General features: G+C 45.2%; 1 protein-coding gene across 1 annotated transcript in view; it reads left to right on the forward strand.

The window, feature by feature from the left end:
* Nucleotides 1-652: 652 nt before the first annotated feature.
* The window catches only part of LOC115094414, a 72,635-nt gene continuing 52,321 nt past the window's right edge, over nt 653-20,966 (forward strand). The window contains exon 1 of the mRNA XM_029607443.1: nt 653-930. Within this exon, the coding sequence (XP_029463303.1) occupies nt 894-930 (37 nt within the window). The 5' untranslated portion in view covers nt 653-893. The remainder of the gene's footprint in view (nt 931-20,966) is intronic.

The raw sequence follows: 20,966 nt of genomic DNA on the forward strand, positions 1-20,966 counted from the left end.
TGGAGAGGGGTCCTTATGGGCAGGCTAGATAGGCTGCATGATCTTTTTCTGCTGTCATGTTTCTATGTTTCTATCCTTCTGAATGGCCTGTTGCCCTTACTTGAGAGAACTGCTCTCTCCAGAGGATCAACAGGACCCAAGACTGGAAACCCCCACCTCCTTGGAGACCACCTTGAGTTCCCAGCATATATCTCACACACTCTCCAGAACTCCAGTTACTCCTCTCTATGACTCATCCACTCTTTAAAACCACCCAAACCTGTTTGGAGTAAGAACCTTCTTATCACTCTCTCTCCTTTCAATTTCCCATTTCTGGAAAATCCTCCAGACTAGTGAAACACAGACAGGGGTCACGTTTATGTAGTGATGGATTTAGGTACTGTTGGTGTTGCTCTCACCTTCCCAGACCAGGTACAGCAGAGCACGGCCTTCTTTGCTCTGTGCTCTCTGTTCAAGACTCACCTACTCCTCTCATTTCCATGAATGACAGGATAAGGGCTGGACTAGGGAACAGAGTGGATTTTCTTTGCTCCCTGCTGTGTTCTTTGGCCTCGCCTCTCTCTCCTGTTCCCTGCAGTTAATAAGAGAGGAGGGGCAGGGAGAGAGAGAGAAGCCAAGTTATTCTTTGGTCTGTCTCTTCCAGCCTCACCCCTCTGTAAGCAACAGGCCAAAAGGGAATGGAGCTACGAGCAAAACACTGTTCTCTGCTGAGTGAGATTCGGCACAGCTGAAAAGCAGCAAATCCTTAGCTGGCCTGTTGCCTCCAAGATTTTTATCACCCTAAGCAATGGCCTAGCATGCCTACTGGCAAATCCAGATCTGCATATATATATATATATACGCAATGCATATAAGGAGCTGTTACCTTCATAGCCACCAAGAGGGCTTCTAGAATGGAACCTGAGGTAATGATAGCCTCACAGAAACAAGGTAAGCCATCCATTCATCTATTACTACACAGTCCTCTTCCCCTATTCTTTTACCTCTCAGCTGGCAAGCGAGGCAGCACTTAATACATGTCAGTTTCCTCTGCCACATAGAAGCGGTCTCACTACATGAACTGTGAGATCCACAGATATATGAATGGCTCCTGCTGTGATTAGCCCTGTGAGGCAGAGAAAGGTGATATGGTATTAAGGGACACTAGTCCTGCCAGCCAGGAAAGGGAGGATTAAGAGGGGAGGGCAGCCATACTGCAGATTGGGAGAAGGGACGTTAGGCCAGACTGGGGCTTCAGGGGGGAGAGAGAGAGAGAGAGACGTCTGGCACGTCTGATACTACCGGCATCGGAGACAGGAGGTTGCTATTGCTTGGATTTAGAGCACTGCAGGATGGGGTTGGGACATGGGCCCATGCCTAGTGGTGCTTCTAATAAAATTTTAAAATGGAATAGAGTAAAATGATTTGTAATTATATTAAGTCTATCATAGAAACATAAAATTCAAATAGTGCCTATGTAGTTATTTTTTAGGATATGACTTAGATAAATGGGAGTTATGATATTTATACAATCCTCTTGCCCTCCTCATCTATGGGCCATGAATGTGTGCTGCAGAGTCCCAGCCAACTCACTGCAGACCCTGGGGGGGGTCTTCCAGTAGGGAGCAGCAATAGCTTCAGGGCTCAAAGAGCCAGGACAAAGACACCATACAGGAAAAAAATCCACTGTCCATTCTAGTAGACTAGTGTTCCAAAAATAAAAAATGTTATTGGTGTATTTGTTGTAGGGTAATCATTTGACAGAAAACATGTCCTCCAAGTTACATTCATAAACACAAATCCAGAACTGAGACTGAATGTATTTTATCTTATCTGAATCCTTCCACCTGCGATTTGAACGTCTTCTCCAGTATTGGTTAACGTTCTTTGTCAAGAACTTTCAATTCATACAGCTAAGAGAGTAAATCTTTATTTATCAGAAAGGTACATGCCTGCTGATTTGAAAATAGCATTCGTCCTCCCCTTACTAAAAATGATCATTTTTTAGATCCTTCAGTTTATAGCAACTACAGCCTAATTCTACACTTCCCTTCCTTGCCAAGATTATAGAAAGTGCTGTACTGACTCAGCTTGATGATTTCTAGGGATGTGAATCATTTTAGGACGATTAAAATTATCGTCCGATAATTTTAATATCGTCTTAAACCGTTATGGAACACAATACAATAGAGATTCTAACAATTTATCGTTATAAATCGTTAGAATCGTGAGCCGGCACACTAAAACCCCCCCAAAAACCCACCCCCGACCCTTTAAATTAAATCCCCCACCCTCCCGAACCCCCCCCAAATGACTTAAATAACCTGCGGGTCCAGCGGCGGTCCGGAACGGCAGCGGTCCGGAACGGGCTCCTGCTCCTGAATCTTGTTGTCTTCAGCCGGCGCCATTTTCCAAAATGGCGCCGAAAAATGGCGGCGGCCATAGACGAACACGATTGGACGGCAGGAGGTCCTTCCGGACCCCCGCTGGACTTTTGGCAAGTCTCGTGGGGGTCAGAAGGCCCCCCACAAGCTGGCCAAAAGTTCCTGGAGGTCCAGCGGGGGTCAGGGAGCGATTTCCCGCCGCGAATCGTTTTCATACGGAAAATGGCGCCGGCAGGAGATCGACTGCAGGAGGTTGTTCAGCGAGGCGCCGGAACCCTCGCTGAACGACCTCCTGCAGTCGATCTCCTGCCGGCGCCATTTTCCGTACGGAAACGATTCGCGGCGGGAAATCGCTCCCTGACCCCCGCTGGACCTCCAGGAACTTTTGGCCAGCTTGTGGGGGGCCTCCTGACCCCCACGAGACTTGCCAAAAGTCCAGCGGGGGTCCGGAAGGACCTCCTGCCGTCCAATCGTGTTCGTCTATGGCCGCCGCCATTTTTCGGCGCCATTTTGGAAAATGGCGCCGGCTGAAGACAACAAGATTCAGGAGCAGGAGCCCGTTCCGGCCCGCTGCCGTTCCGGACCGCCGCTGGACCCGCAGGTTATTTAAGTCATTTTGGGGGGTTCGGGAGGGTGGGGGATTTAATTTAAAGGGTCGGGGTGGGTTTTAGGGGGTTTTAATGTGCCGGTTTTGCGATTTTTCGATTTTTCGATTTTTCACGATTTTTCACGATTTTTCATGATATTTTACCCCCCCAAATGGCAACAATACGATTCCCTCCCCCTCCCAGCCGAAATCGATCGTTAAGACGATCGAGGACACGATTCACATCCCTAATGATTTCCATGAGCAACACGATGTGTTAGCCCAATTTCAATTCAGTTTTCACAGACTTTTCAGTACAGAAACTTTGCTTCTTTCTAGTATAGATACTATCAGGTGTGGTTTTGACCATAGCCTGTGTTACATCATGTACTACTAGATGTGACCTCTGCTTTCGATACTCTAAGTCATTCCATTTTACATAAGCAACTTGAGGAGATTGGCATCTCTGGAACTGTGCTTAGATGGTTTACATTTTATCTTTCTGATCAGACATAGCAAGTTACCATAGCGACATCTTCCTCCAGTTGGCATTGAATCTCCTCCAGAGTACCCCCACGGCTCCATACTCTCCTCTCTGCAAACTGTTATTCTGCTTTGGCATCAATTATAAACTTATGCTGATGATATGCAGTTTTTTGTGCCCAAACAAGAAATCTTGGTCGGCAACAAATGAGTTCTTGAATATTTGATTTTCAACATTAGATCCTGCCTCATGCATAATTATCTTGCACTCAACCTTTGATAAGACTAAGATTTTGATCTTAAGCAGACTTCCTGTAACTGATGCTCCCTTGGTCTTTAATTTTGAGCATCTCAAGATTAAAATTCCTACCATGTTCATAATCTTGGTGTTATCCTGGACTCTGAGTTGTCAATGAAGCCTGAAATGAGATCCTTGGTAAAATCATCCTTTGCTGAACTAAGGATGTTGTGTAGGTTGAAACATTTATTATCTGCTAATGATTTTAGGACCATCTTGCAGATTCTAGTCTTTAATTGACCTCACTACTGCAACTCTCTGCTCATAGGACCACCATCAAATATGCTAAGAGCTCTTCAAACAGTGGCAACTTCAGCTGCTGGAATGCTAACTGGGTCGGGACCCTTTGAACACATAGCTCCAACTCTCTAATCCCTTCACTGGCTCTTATTGATGTGGTGTACTAAGTTCAAAATTGATTTGTTGATTTTCAAACTTTTACATCATAATGTATCTCCTTGGGCAAACATAATTTTGAAATTATATCTTTCTATTCTCACTCTATGCTCTGCAAACTGATTTTTGTTGGAAGCCCCTTTATTTTGGACTGTGCATTTGCTACAGGCCCAAAACTGGGCTTTCACTCTTACTGACCTGCAGTTGTGGAATGATCTCCCTGACTGTACTTGTATTACTTGTATTACCACTTTAACGAAGGCAGTGAAAACCCAGTTCTTTGAAGTAGAATTTGATTGGATTATGCCTGGCTGATTACTCAGTTCACACAGAAGGAGGAATAATCTTTACAAAGTTTTGGCACTTTTTTTTCCCTGCTATTTGCTTTTTTGAGGATTGTTTCAGCAGGCACATCTTTTATTTCTGCCTTTGTTTTATGTATATGTTTAAGGTCGATTTTTTTTATTTTAGTTAATGTCTTTCTTTTATTCTGTATCAATTATAATTAATGCACTCATTATTTTTGTGTGTTTTATTGTTGGATATTTTGTTATCCTTTTAATTTGGCAGTATTTTGTACTGATTTTGAGGTCAGTTTCTATTATCTATGTTTGATATGTAATCCACCATTTATTTATTTATTTATAATTTTTATATACCGGTGATGCTGTATACAATACATATCGCACCGGTTTACATGGAACAAAACCATCACCTCAGGGGTGAAATACATTAAAACAGGTTAACAAGAAAACTTTTTGGTAGAACAATGGATATGAACAATGAACAATGGATATGAGCAGAATCATGAACAATGGATATGAGCAGAATCAAAGTTTAAATATAAATAAATAAATAATAAACAATCATATACATTTCATCAGCAGGCAGAAGCTTCCTCTGACTCCACATCCCTTTAGGCTGCTCCCATGGACATCTTAATCTTGTGGAAAATTCCCCTTATGAGCACTTTAGTACTGATGAAAAAATTCTTCCTCCTCTGAAATCTTCTGAATACATAGAGCAGAATTCATGCACCAGAATGAGATCCTCATAAGAACATAAGAAATTGCCATACTGGGTCAGACCAAGGGTACATCAAGCCCAGCATCCTGTTTCAAACAGTGGCCAATCCAGGCTACAAGTACCTGGCAAGTACCCAAAAACTAAGTATATCCCATGCTACTGATGCCTGTAATAGCAGTGGCTATTCTCTAAGAGCGGGATTTTCAAAGCTCTACACATGCCGGGCCTATTTTAAAAAGACCCAGTGACGTGCGTAAAGCCCTGGGATGCGTGTAAGTCCCGGGGCTTTACTAAAGGGGCGGTCTGGGGGGGCGGGGCGTGAGTGGGGCAGGGTGGTCCGGGGCAGGGCCAGAGGCCTCTGACATAGCGGCCATTGCCGCTGTGTCGGAGGATCGTGTGCCGGCAGGCTGCCAGCATGCGCAACTTGCGCCTGCCCAGAGGCAAGCGCAAAAGGTAAGACAAAAGTCAGGGGGGTTTAGAGTAGGGATGGGGGGAAAGGTTAGGGGAAGGGTTGGGAAGGTGAGGCTAGGGGGAAGGGAAGTTCCCTCACATGCCACTCTGATTTCAAAGCGGCCTGGGAGGGAACGGGGGAAGGCAGCGTGGTTCGGCGCATGCAAGGTGCACAATTGTGCACTCCCTTGCATGTGCCAACCCCTGATTTTATAACTTGCGCGCGCCTGCACACACAAGTTATAAAATTGGGAGTACATGTGTGCACGCCGGGTAGCGCACGCATATGTACGTCCGCGCGCACCCTTTTAAAATCTACCCCTAAGTCAACTTGATTAATAGTAATTAATGGAAATCTCCTCCGAGAACTTATCCAAACCTTTTTTCAACCCAGCTATACTAATTGTACTAACCACATTCTCTGGCAGCAAATTCCAGAACCTAACTGTGCGTTGTAAAAAATAATTTTCTCCGATTAATTTTAAATGTGCTACCTTCTAACTTCATGGAGGGCCCCTAGTCCTTCTATTATCTAAAAGAGTAAATAACCCATTCACATCTACCCATTTTACACCTCTCATGATTGTAAAGACCTCTATCATATCCCCCCCTCAGCCGTCTCTTCTCCAAGCTGAACAGCCCTAACCTCTAGTCTTTCCTCATAGGGGAGCTGTTCCATCCCCTTTATCATTTTGGTCACCCTTCTCTGTAACTTCTCCATTGCACCTATATCTTTTTGAGATGCGGCGACTTGAAAAGGACACAGTACTCAAGCTGCGGTCTCACCATGGAGTGATACTGAGGCATTATGATATTTTTCTGTTTTATTCTCCATTCCCTTCCTAATAACACTGAGCCGACAATTTCAATATATTATCCACCATGACCCCTAGATCTCTTCCCTGGGTGGTAGCTCCTAAAATGGAACCTAACATTGTATATCTACAGCGTGAGTAATTTTTCCCTATACAAAAAACCTTGCACTTGTCCACATTAAATTTCATCTGCCCTTTGGATTGTAGGGAGATATCTCATGTTTACCACTGAATTAAATATGAATCATAATAGCCATATACATGACAAATACTAACAGGCCCCAGACACTGTCACAGAAAGAAGAAGGAACTTTGCCCAGGTGAAATTTAAAACCTTGTCTGTGTGGAAAATGAAGAATCCTTGACCTGATACACTGATGGATACCTTATCAGATGTGCCTGTTTGTAGGGGCCTGTTCAAATAAAGAAACCAGACAGAAGAAGTTATGGTTCGGCCAAAGCAGAGGTTATAAAGATCCCCACCCTTGGAAGGAAGATGGGGGCAGTCTGAAATGAAGAAAAACACTCTGACACATAGCTTGGCATATAGACATGGCAGTTCTCCCCCCGAAGGAGTGGGGGGGGGGGGGGAAAGGACCTGTAACATGGCAGGACCCCTCCTGAACTAAAGGGAAGGGGAGAAAAGACCTGCAATGTGTCAGAAGACCCTCCACCCACCACGTGGCTATGCATGAGCTTATGCATATTTATCAACTGGAAAGTATAAGACAGGGAGGCAAAGGAGAGAGTATAAATCCTGAAAAGAAAAAACTAGAAAAGAAAACCCTAAGAGAATGAAGGACCCCCTGGGGAAGCAATCTCTGAAGGGAGCAAATCCGGAGAGCATCCCTGCAGGCTAAAGAGGGGTCAGAAGCAGACCAGTACTCCCTGCTATCAAAGGGAGAAGGCTAGATGTAGCCCAGAGACTGGAGAGACAAGATCCCTGCTCAGGTACAGAGGGTGACATGGTGTCATAGACGGTGAAAGATGAGAACAAGTCCAGACAGCTGGCAAGCAGCAGAGCCAGAAGCTAGTCTCCTTCCTGGACAGCCTGCCTGCTCTGCCAGTACCAATATCAGGGAGCAAACCTCTCCCCTGCACACATTCTCCAGCTCTTCAGATGGTGCCTGCTTCAGAGGTAAACAGGGATATCGCCTGAAGTCTGGCCCCAGGGTGAGTAAGTTAGCCATAAGTATTAACTATTAAAGGGCCGATGCAATATCCTAAGCGCACTCATAACGAGGAGCTAGATGCGGGTAAAATAGGTGCTAATCAATCCCATAATGCAATAGGGGGATTAGCGCCTATTTAACAAGCATCTAACGCGGAGTGAATGAGATAGCGCTCATCATGTGCAAATGCATGTGAATGAGGCTATTACTCATTCACTCCCAATGCAAAAAGATAAATGTGCATCTCAGATGCACATTTATCGCTCAGATATTAACGCCTGCCTGGAGCAGGCGTTAATAGCTGAGCGCATTGAAAAGAATTAGAGAAAAGCAGAAAAAAACTGCTTTTCTGTACTTCTTTTTTAAAGTAAAAAAAAAATAAAATAAGGGGTTGCGAGCCCATGCCGTACCTGAAGGGAGGCTCCTCATACCTCCTCGGAGCAGCGGCTTTGGGACAGCTCATGCTTTCTGCAGCAGAGAGAGAGAGATATTGGCAACAAAAGTCGGGACCCGAGCGAGCGCTCGCCAGGGCACCCCTGCCGCTTAATGCCTCACAAAGCAAAAAAAAAAAAACCCGGCAGTGCGAGGAAAAGGGAAAGCGATGCACAATAACTCCGCCCAGCAGACAATGATTTTTTTTTTTTTTGCTTTCTGTGCGTTTCAGTATTGCAAGGAAGCAGGGCTTTATTTTCGTTGTCCGCTGCTTACGGATGGTGAAAAACATCCCTCCTAAAATTAGACCAGCCATCTGCCAGTAATGAAAATGGCCACCGATAAACTTGGGCCGTTTTCATTACTGGCAGACAGGCAGCCGCGACCCCTAATTTAAATATTGCATGGCGCCCCCCCTTTGGGGCACCATGCGCGTGTTAAGAGAGCGGGTACTGACTGTTCAGTGTCCACTTTCTACGTGCCTTTACTGCATTTGCATAGGCCGCCGGCGCGCGTAAAGCCCCGGGACGCGCGTAAGTCTTGGGGCTTTGGAAAAGGGGCGTGTCGGGGGCATGCTGCGGCGTTTTGGGGGTGGGCCTGGGGGCGTGGCGCCAGCCCGAGGGCGTGGTCGAGGTCTCCGGACCAGCCCCCGGGACCGGAAAATGGAGCGGGGCAGCCAGCCGGCGCGCGCAAAGGTAGGGGAGGTTTAGATAGGACCGGGGGGGCGGGTTAGGTAGGGGAAGGGAGGGGAAGGGAGGGGAAGGTGGGGGGAGGGCGAAGGAAAGTTCCCTCCGAGGCCGCTCCGAAATCAGAGCGGCCTCGGAGGGAACAGGCTGCGTGCGCTGGGCTCGGCGCGCGCAGGTTGCACAAATGTGCACCCCCTTGCGCGCGCCGACCCCGGATTTTATAAGATACGCGCGGCTACACGCGTATCTAATAAAATCCAGCGTACTTTTGTTCGCGCCTGGTGCGCGAACAAAAGTACGCGATCGCGTATTTTTTTAAGATCTACCCCTAAGGTTTTTGGCATGTCTTGTTACCTCCGATAATACAGAACTTTCTTTAGGAAAAACTGGTACTTAGTGGCCAGGATGTTAGAGATAGGAAATGTTATTTTCTAAATGCTATATCCTGCCAAATCTGATAATAAAAGTCTATTTCTGAGGAGAATGTATATTGTCTTTTCTCTGACTTAGGATGGCAAGTAAGGTGGGAGGGCAGCTGGCAGTGTCTTATAGCAGACAGATCCCTGCACCCCTAAATCTGCTTACAGGATACCCAATCTTCCAGTCTGCAAGGTCCTCCTGCAATTTATCACAATCCACTTGTGATTTAAGTACTCTGAATTATTTTGTATCATCTGTAAATTTGATTACCTCACTTGTCGTATTCCTTTCCAGATCATTTAGAAATATATTGAAAAGCACCGGTCCAAGTACAGATCCCTGAGGCATTCCACTGTTTACCATTTTCCACTGAGAGAATTGATTATTTAATCCTACTCTCTGTTTTAACCAGTTTGTAATCCATGAAAGGACATCGCCATCTATCCCATGACTTTTTTCTTTTCTTAAAATCCTCACCAGAGGGACTTTGTCAAACACCTTCTGAAAATCCAAGTCCAGTTCACCTTTATCCACATGTTTATTAACCCCTTAAGAAATATGAAGCAGATTTGTGAGGTAAGACTTGCCTTGGGTAAATCCATGCTGACTGTGTTCCATTAAACCATGTCTTTCTATATGTTCTGTGATTTTGATCTTTAGAATAATTTCTACTATTTTTCCCAGCACCGAAGTCAGGCTCACTTTTCTATAGTTTCCCGGATTGCCCCAGAGCCTTTTTTAAATACTGGGGTTACATTGGCCACCCTCCAGTCTTCAGGTACAATGGATGATTTTAATAATAGGTTAAAAATTTTAACTAATAGATCTGAAATTTCATTTTGAGTTCCTTCAGAACCTTGGGTACATACCATACAGTCCAGGTGATTTGCTACTCTTTAGTTTGTCAGTCTGTCCTACTACATCTTCCAGGTTCACAGTGATTTGGTTCAGTTTATTTGACTCATCACCCTTGAGAACCATCTCTGGAACTGGAATCTCTCCAATATCCTCATTAGTAAACAGAAGCAAAGAATTCATTTAGTCTTTCTGCAATGGCCTTATCTTCTCTAAGAGCCCTTTTAACCCCTCTGTCATCTAATGGTCCAACCAATATTTTAAAAAGTTTTTATTATGAGTTTTTGCTTCTGCAGCCAACTTCATTTTAAATTCTCTTTTAGTCTGCCTTATCAATGTTTTACACTTAACTTGACAACACTTATGCTGCTTTTCCTAATTACTTCAGATGGATCCTTCTTCCAATTTTTGAAGGATTTTTTTTTTTTTTGGCTAAAATAACCTCTTTCACCTCACCTTTTTAACCATGCTGGTAATCATTTTGCCTTCCTTCCACTTTTCTTAATGCATGGAATACATCTGGACTGCACTTCTAAGATTGTATTTTTAAACAATGTCCACGCCTATTACATAGAAACATAGAAACATAGAAATGACGGCAGAAGAAGACCAAACGGCCCATCCAGTCTGCCCAGCAAGCTACGCAGTTTATCCATTTTTTTTTTTTTTTATCTTCCCCCCCACCCCTTTTTTTCTCCCCCTCCCCCGTCACTATTGGCTTCCAGCACCCTCCGGCCCCAATTCCCTTCCACCCCTCCACCAATGCAGAGAGCAGTGCCGTATCCGCATCCCAATGAACATCCAGTTCAAACAGGGGTAGCAACTGCCACAATAAACGGCCACACCCCTGCCCCATACTCTTACCCACCTCTGTTTTGCTTGTTTGTTTTTTGTTTTTTTGTTTTGGTTTTTTTGTTTTTTGTTTTTTTGGAGATGGCAGCCCTCCAACCTTCCGCTCCGTGAAGGTGGAACACAAACCACTGGCATCCCGCTCCGTGAATGCCTCTGTGGCTACTGCCGCTCCGTGCAGTATTTTGCTGCCTGAAGGTGGAACAACTACTTGCCACTGGCATCCCGCTCCGTGAATGCCTCTGTGGCTACTGCCGCTCCGTGCAGTGTTTTACCACCTCCTCTATATTTATGCCCACTAGACTTGATGGATCCACAGTGTTTATCCCACGCCCCTTTGAAGTCTTTCACAGTTTTAGACTTCACCACTTCCTCCGGAAGGGCATTCCAGGCATCCACCACCCTTTCCGTGAAGAAATACTTCCTGACATTGGTTCTTAGTCTTCCTCCCCGGAGCCTCAGCTCGTGACCTCTGGTTCTGCTGATTTTTTTCCGTCTGAAAAGGTTTGTCGTTGTCTTTGGATCATTAAAGTTTTTCAAGTATCTGAAAGTCTGAATCATATCACCCCTGCTCCTCCTTTCCTCCAGGGTGTACATATTTAGATTCTTCAATCTCTCCTCGTACGTCATCCGATGAAGATCCTCCACCTTCTTGGTTGCCCTTCTCTGTACCGCTTCCATCTTGTCTTTGTCTCTTTGTAGATACGGTCTCCAGAACTGAACACAGTACTCCAGGTGAGGCCTCACCAAGGACCTGTACAAGGGAATAATCACTTCCCTTTTCTTACTCGATATTCCTCTCTCTATGCAGCCCAGCATTCTTCTGGCTTTTGCTATCGCCTTGTCACATTGTTTCGCAGACTTCATATCATTAGACACTATCACCCCAAGGTCCCTCTCCTGCTCCGTGCACATCAGCCTTTCCCCCCCCATCGAATACAGTTCATTTGGATTTCCACTCCCCATATGCATGACTTTGCACTTCTTGGCATTGAATCTCAGCTGCCATATCTTCGACCACTCTTCCAGTTTCCTTAAATCCCGTCTCATTCTCTCCACTCCTTCCGGCGTGTCCACTCTGTTGCAGATCTTAGTGTCATCCGCAAAAAGACAAACCTTACCTTCTATCCCGTCCGCAATGTCGCTCACAAAGATATTGAACAGGACCGGTCCCAAAACCGATCCTTGTGGTACACCACTTAAAACCGCTCTCTCTTCAGAGAAAGTTTCGTTTACCATCACACATTGGGGTAGATTTTAAGAGGCGCGCGAACAGCCTACTTTTGCTTGCGCATCAGACAAGCAAAAGTACGCTGGATTTTAGTAGATACGCGCGGAGCCGCGCGTATCTACTAAAATCCTGGATCGGCGCGCGCAAGGCTATCGATTTTGTATAGCCTGCGCGCGCCGAGCCGCGCTGCCTCCCCCCGTTCCCTCCAAGGCCGCTCCGAAATCGGAGCGGCCTTGGAGGGAACTTTCCTTTGCCCTCCCCTCACCTTCTCCTCCCTTCCCCTACCTAACCCACCCGCCCGGCCCTGTCTACACCCCCCCCTTACCTTTGTCGGGGGATTTACGCCTCCCGGAGGGAGACGTAAATCCCCGCACGCCAGCGGGCCTGCTGCGCGCCGGGCCGCGACCTGGGGGCGGGTACGGAGGGCGCGGCCACGCCCCCGGGCCGTAGCCACGCCCCGTACCCGCCCCCAAAACGCTGCCGACACGCCCCCGGAACGCCGCGACGACCGGCCCCGCCCCCCGACACGCCCCCGACACGCCCCCCTCCGAGAACCCCGGGACTTACGCGAGTCCCGGGGCTCTGCGCGCGCCGGGAGGCCTATGTAAAATAGGCTTCCCGGCGCGCAGGGCCCTGCTCGCCTAAATCCGCCCGGTTTTGGGCGGATTTAGGCGAGCAGGGCTCTGAAAATCTACCCCATTGTCTTCTGTCCGTCAACCAATTTGCAATCCAGGTCACCACCTCGGCCCTCACTCCTAAGCTTCTCGTTTTATTCACCAGTCTCCTGTGCGGAACCGTATCAAAAGCTTTGCTGAAATCCAAGTAGATGACATCGAGCGCTCTTCCTTGATCCAATTCTTTGGTTACCCAGTCAAAAAAGTCAATCAGATTTGTCTGACAGGATCTTCCCCTGGTGAATCCATGTTGCCTCTGGTCCATTAATTCTCCTGACTGTAGATAGTTCACTATTCTCTCTTTCAGCAGTGACTCCATTACTTTTCCCACCACCGAAGTGAGGCTAACCGGTCTGTAGTTGCCAGCCTCCTCCCTGTTCCCACTCTTGTGAAGCGGGACCACCACCGCTCTTCTCCAATCTCTTGGTACCACTCCTGTTTCTAGGGATCTATTGAACAGGTCACACAGCGGACCCGCCAGAACATCTCTGAGCTCCCTCAGTATCCTTGGATGAATCCCATCAGGCCCCATAGCTTTCTCCACTTTCAGATTCTTTAGCTCTTCCCATACATTTTCTACTGTAAAAGGATTTTCATCTATTCCACTTCCCTCCAGTTTCTTGTTGTGTAGAGATGGTCCTTCTCCAGGGTCTTCTTTAGTGAACACAGAGCTGAAGTATTCGTTTAATATTTCTGCCATTTCTTCATCTCTCTCCACACATTGATCATTACCACCTTTCAATTTCACTATACCACTTTGGACCTTTCTCTTTTCGCTGATGTATCTGAAAAATGTTTTGTCACCATTTTTTATCTCCTTGGCAATCCTCTCTTCCGCTTGACTTTTTGCCAACTTGATTAATTTCTTCGTCTCCCTCAGTTGAAACAAATATTCTTCTTTGTGCTCCTCCCTTTGGGATCTTTTGTATTTTTTGAATGCTGTTCTTTTAGCTTTAATTTTGTCAGCCACCTCCTTTGAGAACCAGATAGGTTTCAATTTTCTTTTGCTTTTCTTTACATTTCTAACATATAGAGCAGTTGCCTTGGTGATTGCTCCTTTTAGATTGGTCCACTGCTGATCCACATCTCTTCATTCTCCCATCCTTTTAGTTCTTCCTCCAGGTACTTCCCCATTTCCTCAAAGTCTGTGTTTTTGAACTGTAAAACTCGGGTCTTTGTGGTTCTTTTCCCTATTCTTTTAGTGATATTAAACCATATCGTTTGATGATCACTGGTGCTGAGGTGGGTGCCCACCTGGACATCGGAGACATTATCTCCATTAGTGAGCACTAAGTCGAGTATAGCTCCTTCTCTCGTGGGTTCCAACACCATTTGTTTGAACAAAGTTACTTGCATGGCATCCACTATCGCTCTACTATTTTTAGTTTCTGCAGATGGGATTTTCCAGTCTACATCTGGCATATTAAAGTCACCCACGATCACCACTTCTCCCTTCTTACCTATCTTATGGATGTCTTCAACCAGATCTCTGTCCAGCTCTTCCTTTTGGTTTGGAGGCCTGTAAACCACTCCAATATAAATGGATGCTCCGTCATCTTTTTTTAGGTCGACCCATGTATGCTTTTAAACTTTGCAGCTGTACCTGTCAGTTTTTTCTATTATTCTCATTTTATCAAAATTTCCCTTTTGAAAATTTAGTGTTAGAGCTGTAGATTTACATATTGCCCCCTTCCAGTCATTAGTTCAAATTTAATCATGTTATGAGCACTATTGCCAAATGACCCACATCACCATTACCTCTCTCACCAAATCCTGCATTCCTCTAGTCTTGTAGCTCTCCACTGATATTTCTTTGCCATCACACTTGGCTAGTAGTTCCTGCTGCCACTCCTCGCAGTACCTTTTTGCTGCAGATAATCCTCTTGAACAAACTGCTGATCAACCTCCACTCGAGCAAGGAGTAGAAAATGTTCCCTGTTAGGGATATGCACTTTGATTTTTTTGTTTGTTTGTTTTGTTCTGATTTTCATATTAATTTTCTAGGGTTTTTGTTTTTCATTTAATGTTTGTTTTATTTAAAAATAAATTTAAAAAATGAAAGAAAATATAAAAAATAAATCAAATTAAAATGAAAGGGAAGAACACTCTCCCTCTTGACCCCAAGAAACACATTGATATCCATATTCAAAGGGGTTTGTCCAGATAATTTTTGAATTAGCCAGACCCCCCTTTAATTGTATACATTTCATCCAGTGAGTCATTAACTGGATGAAATGTATCCTGATAAATTAGAAGCATTTCAGGATGAAGTTAACTTAGTTGGATAGCTTATTAAGATAACTATGATATTCAGAGTTAGCAGAATAAGTTATTTGGTTGTCTGGATATGTCTCAGAGCAGGATTAACATTATCCAGGAACGTGCACCTAGATAAATTTACTTTAAATGCCTATATTCAAATAATATAATAAAATATAATTTATTTATTTATTTATTTATTTATTTATTTATTTATTTAACAGTTTTTATATACCGTCATTAAGTTATTCACCATCACAACGGTTTACAATAGGGCACCAGTAAAAATATGGGTTGTACAATACATAGGTGGTGCCAATAGTATTCGGTAACAATAAGGTGTTTATTAGGGGGATTAAGTGTATCATAGCAATATGTCCTGAAGGTTGTATACAGTTAAAAATGTTGAAATAATTCGGTGAGGATTTATAAAATAAGGCATTCAGGTGCTTTAAGCCGCATAACTTTTCCTTCGTTGCCCATATCAGTTTTCTTTCTTGAAGGCTTGTATGTAAAGCCAGGTTTTGAGCTGTGTTTTAAAAAGTTTATGATTGCTCTGGAGTCTAAGGTCAAGGGGCATGGAGTTCCATAATATGGGACCGGCTAGAGACAGTGCTCGGGCCCTTACTTGGGTAAGTCTTGCGGTTTTTACCGAGGGAATGGGATAATAAAAAAAAACGATATCAATCACACAAAAATACCCACACACACACAGTGTACTCCAATACACCACAAATGTGAACAATAACAAAAGAATAAATGTATTGGTCACTTTTTTACAGAAAGCACTCTGTCGCCAAATTTCTAATGTAAGACCCTCTATTCACGAGTAAAGCATATTAAATATCTTCTCGTTTACCATAGGGGTCTAATTTACTTTTAATAAATCCTGCAAAACTTTTGCTTAATTTTTCTAAATTTTCTTAAAAAGTTGATACGAAAATTATAGGGAAACTCCCCATTAATACTGCATGACTAATAAAGAAGGGATACTCATCCACAAAAATGAAGTCCCACAAGTCCCGACATGGCCATGTTTCGGACCGTAGTCCTGCATCAGGGGAAATCACGGGTCATCAAATCGATAGCCTTTTCGATAGAGTTGATGCGGCCAGGGATTATTGGCAAGCCTTGGGGAGGTCAAGAGCCCCCTCCTGCCCCCCCCCCCCAAGGCTTGCCAATAATCCCTGGGGGTCCAGCGGGGGTCAGGGAGCAATTTCATTGTCGGCTGCCAGTAATCAAAATGGCGCCAATAGCCTTTGCCCATACTATGTCACAGAGGCTTTCGGCGCCATTGGTCAACTCCAGTCACATGACAGGAGCACAAGATGGCGCCGATGGCCATGTGACAGGGGCTGACCAATGGCGCCAGTAGCCCCTGTGACATGGTAGTTCAGAGGCTATTCGGCACCATTTTAAAGAGCACGGCTTGCAGTAGCACGGGCACGGAGGGCAAATGGAACCCGGGACCCCGCTGGACCACCAGGGATGTACTTCGTAAGTCTTGGGGAGGGATCGGGATCGGGGGGGGGGGGGGGTTGTATTATAGTTTATTTAAATGTTTGGGGTGGTTTGGGGTGGTTTTAATTGAAAAAAAAAAAGTGTCCCTCTCCCCATGCAAACCCGAAAAACGAAATTTCCCCGAAATTCGGGGAAAATTCTTTTCGGGTTTCGGGGCCTCCAAAACCACAACAAATTAGGAAATTTCGTTGAATTTCCTAATTCGGGCGAAAAACAAACCACATCTCTAATAACCATGAGTGCATACTGAAAGCCAAGTAACATACGTGTTATCAGCAGGTGTGAGAAAACAGCCATGACAGGTGTCAGGTTACAATACCTAATCAGCTGAATAAAAGGAAAGAGAAGATGATGCACCAAAATGCTAAATGATCCCACATTGGCAATCTGAATTGATACCATCCTCAACAGTGAGAGAACAGTGACAGCAGTATGCTGAGAGCTGCATTGAGACATAACTGTAGATTCATTCAAGAAAATTCACATGGCTGAGTTGCATGGTTTCAGCATTTTGCTGCAAGAAAGTAATATGACTAGGGTCTTCAGTGTTCCACCCCACAAGGCTGCATGAAAAATCAGGCATAGTAACCAGCATTCGGCCCATGAGTTGGGAGGTAAGCCAATGCCTTACTCAATGTCTGACTAACCAAATCCCATGGCATGAGCACACTGGACCAGTGAAATGAACAGCTTAACAGAATGTTTAAATGTGCTGTCTGCCCAGCCAATGGCTAACATGAGTAACCAGAGACTAAAAATAAGAGTACAGAATGAAAATTCAATGTATCTGGCAGCGCTGGAGAGGCTACGCCAACACTGAGTGCAAAAACGTTGCTCATTAGACTGCTTGCTGTGCTAATAACTTACCCGGCCCCTGGTACTGAATTCGAATGGCACAGCAAATGTTTCAAGAATTCTTATCACTGTTGTCTGCCATGTCAGAGTAAGAAAATTGGGTTTGCTATCATCTGCTGCCCATGTATATGCCTGACTGGGGCTTGCTTGCGCAGCCATTATTCCAGTGGAAGGGACATATTCAACAATAGCCAGCCAGCAAAATCTACCGTATCAGCCTAAATACCAGGCAGGTATGAAGATAGAATGACTCAAAGTTGCCTATATCACTTGATAATAAGGAGGGAGAGAATGCATATAGCAGTACAGCTAATAGATATACTTAATATGTCTGCATGCCAATACCAGGAGTATGTAAATAAAACCCTATATGAAATAAGACTACCTACGAATGGAGGGGAAAGTGGAAAGCCATAGAGGTGCAGACAGCTGGTTTAGTTAGTTACCTTGGCTTCTGCATGCGGCTGCCATAGTTCAAAAAACTCAATATGAGCTGCGACTCAGGCTCTCTGCAAATTGTCCTTGGGAATCAAGACGGAGGCTGAAAAGACTCGATAGTGCCTGGATGCCATAAAGGACTTGTTAAAGAAAATAAAAGATGATATTACTGCCATAACGCCCACAAATCATGCCTGGTTTCACCTGCAGGGAATGATCAACTGCAGAGTCACAAGATGATGTTACAGTAATTTAGCAAGCGCAGAGTGACTGAAATGCTTGGCAGAATACCGGAGAGACGGCGGTACATCCTCCATTAGTGTTTAGCTATTCCCCAGTTTTTCTAAAGCCAGTCCACCTGCACTCGAGATGAATTCAGGAATGTGTACCTGCTGTAACTGGATGAGTATTTAACTTTATATATCCAATTTATATATATATATATATATATATATATATATATATATATATATATATATATATATATATATCTGCCTGGCTTAAAACTGAAATGCTGGCACAAACCACCACAGACACAGCCTAACTGGCATAGCTGACTAACTGGCTCCAACACTGACTTGCATACCACATTTCTTTGTGTAAGCGCCAGGTCAATCATCCACATCCAGGCTGAATGAAAATGGCTTTCCCCCTTCGCTGTGACCTTACACCAAAGCCGATGGCTGTTGCCAGCCCATGCACATCTAGCACTTTATGCTGTGAATGTTTTATATCATATATACATCCACTGATGAATGGCTGCTGGCCTTACTTCAGCCTGTGCTTCAGGATCTTACTGCAGTCTTAGCCAATGCTGCAGGATTAACCTGCCAGGTAGAGGAGATGAAAAGACAGCTCTGGCTGGCTTTGAAACAGTGGGGTGCTGGTTTCAGAGGCTAGAACTAAGGTGAAGTTTTAGATTCTTAATTCTGCCTTACTTTAACATGAAGACCACTAACCATTTTAGCAACCATCTACTGGACTGACTGCAACCAGTTTTCAAGTGTGATTTCCAAAACTACACACAGTATTCTCAAATGAGATCTCCCAGGAGCCTAATACAGGGGAATTATTATATCCCCATTCCTACTGACCACTGATCTCCCTATGTAGCTAAACATATTTTGCTAAATTGGGTCTTGCAGCCTAAATGTCCTGGGGTCCCACAACTGCAGAACTCCACTAGCAAGGTCCCATATGTTATACTTCCTGCTTACCAGAGACTTCACCACCCAACACATCCACCATAGGAGCAAGAAAAGATGCTGACCAGCCAGAAGAAATGGGAAATTCCTACCTAGCTAGGGACCTGTATGGGAGTAGATGCTCCATGGTCATCGCAACCTGTCTGCTATATAACTGATGCTGCTACTGTGCTGCCTTTTTTTAACTCCTGGGGAGTGAAAGGTAGGCTGGGCTGCCCTGAAACCTGCTATGCCAGAAGGGGTTTGATATATGTGCCTGAGCTGAGATCAACATGGAGACAGCAACTGACCCAGAATCCTCTGCTATCTTAGCCTTTCTGGCTATGTAAAATTTAAATATGCAACACAGCCTGACCTGGAGGAATTCCAAGGACACCTGGACAGCAGTTGAAGCTGGCGACAATTTGTGATTCTTAATTATAGGGTCACAAGAGCAGAAGCAATGGTTAGAACCTCAGGCTAGAATGTCATTACAGGGGCATCTTTAAACACAGCACACAGCCAAAGATATAACGATTGCCCTGAACAGCAAGATTTTAACAGATCAAAGGATTATCTAAAGAGTGATGGTAAATGTGCCCCAACTTGGAGAACTGGTCAGGGTAGTTTAGGGATACTCTGTCATGCTGTTGATATGACAACCTGTGTAAATGATACTCCAGGTGGTCACACAACTTAAGAATTTCTGACCTAGTACTGTATTGTATTTTACCTATAAAAGAAGGATCAGTTCATATATGCAACGAGATGCTGGTGGTCAGTTTGTCAGAGAACGGGTATCCAGCATCTCCCAAGAATACTTATGTTGCTCAATAAAAAGTATACTTTCTACAAAATCTAAGTGTTCTTGTATCCATGGAGAAGCGTCATAAGCGTGTTCGGCGCATAACAGATTGAAGCCTTGAAGGAAGTTGTTGACCTCAGAAAACCGATGCAGAACAAATACCACAGTTCCACTCAGCTGCAAATTGGGATATCAAGCCTCCCTACGATGTCTGCCACTCGCTTGGAAAAGACTCCTTGAAGATATGCGCTAGCTTTGCTTCCCTGCCAATCATGTGTTCATCTGGATCCTTACAGAATGCAGGGAGTTCAGGACGGGCTCGATCAGGGCCTGGGTTGCCTAGGAGAGATGCTGCCCACGCAACCACACCACTCCAACCCTGCTGCACTACAACACCCGCTGCCACCAGGATGTACCCATACTGGCCCCCAACAGCTAGCAGCATCATAGAGAAGGGGCAGCAGGCCCCTCAGACAGACAAATGCCTTGCTTGAATTGGAAGAGTACGGCAGGCGAAAACACACCTAGCTCTTGGGGGCCGCTGACCCCAGTGTGATCATTCTGATGGAAAAAGAGGCCTACAACCCATACAGCACCACCAGCAACCGCACCAGGCCCTCCCTATGGGCCCCAGACCATCAATCCAGGCAATCAGCTCTCAGCAGTACATATCTGAAGCAAAACACATCTCCCCTCCACTTGACCACAAGACTCCTCGTGATCCACGGTTTCCTTTTCCCTTTTTTTTTAAGCATCCGATCGTGCAGGCAGGAGCTCGGAACAAATGCCAGGCCAGACACACATTAGGGGAGAGTGCGGGCATTGCACCACACAGCCAATACCCCACTCCCCCACTGTCGCAATATCCAATCCTCCAGGTCCCACGTCACATGCCCTCCACCACTCCCGACGGTCCGAGCAGCCCCTAGAGTCCCACCAGGCAGTCAGACTCCCCATCGGCGCCTGCTGCCATACATCGAAAATGCAGCAAAAAAACCCTCAGAACAAACAGCCGCCAGACAAGAGAGAGCCTGCTGGCAGCGAGGTAGCAACTGCAACACTGGGCCATGCTGCACTCCCAGCCATGAGGCCGAAACATGAAGCACTGAGCCCACTCGTGGCGGTTTACTGATTCCCCATGTGCTGCCTCCTGTATGGAGGCCACCTG

This window comes from Rhinatrema bivittatum, chromosome 6 (genome assembly GCF_901001135.1).
Source record: "Rhinatrema bivittatum chromosome 6, aRhiBiv1.1, whole genome shotgun sequence".
Taxonomy (NCBI): domain Eukaryota; kingdom Metazoa; phylum Chordata; class Amphibia; order Gymnophiona; family Rhinatrematidae; genus Rhinatrema; species Rhinatrema bivittatum.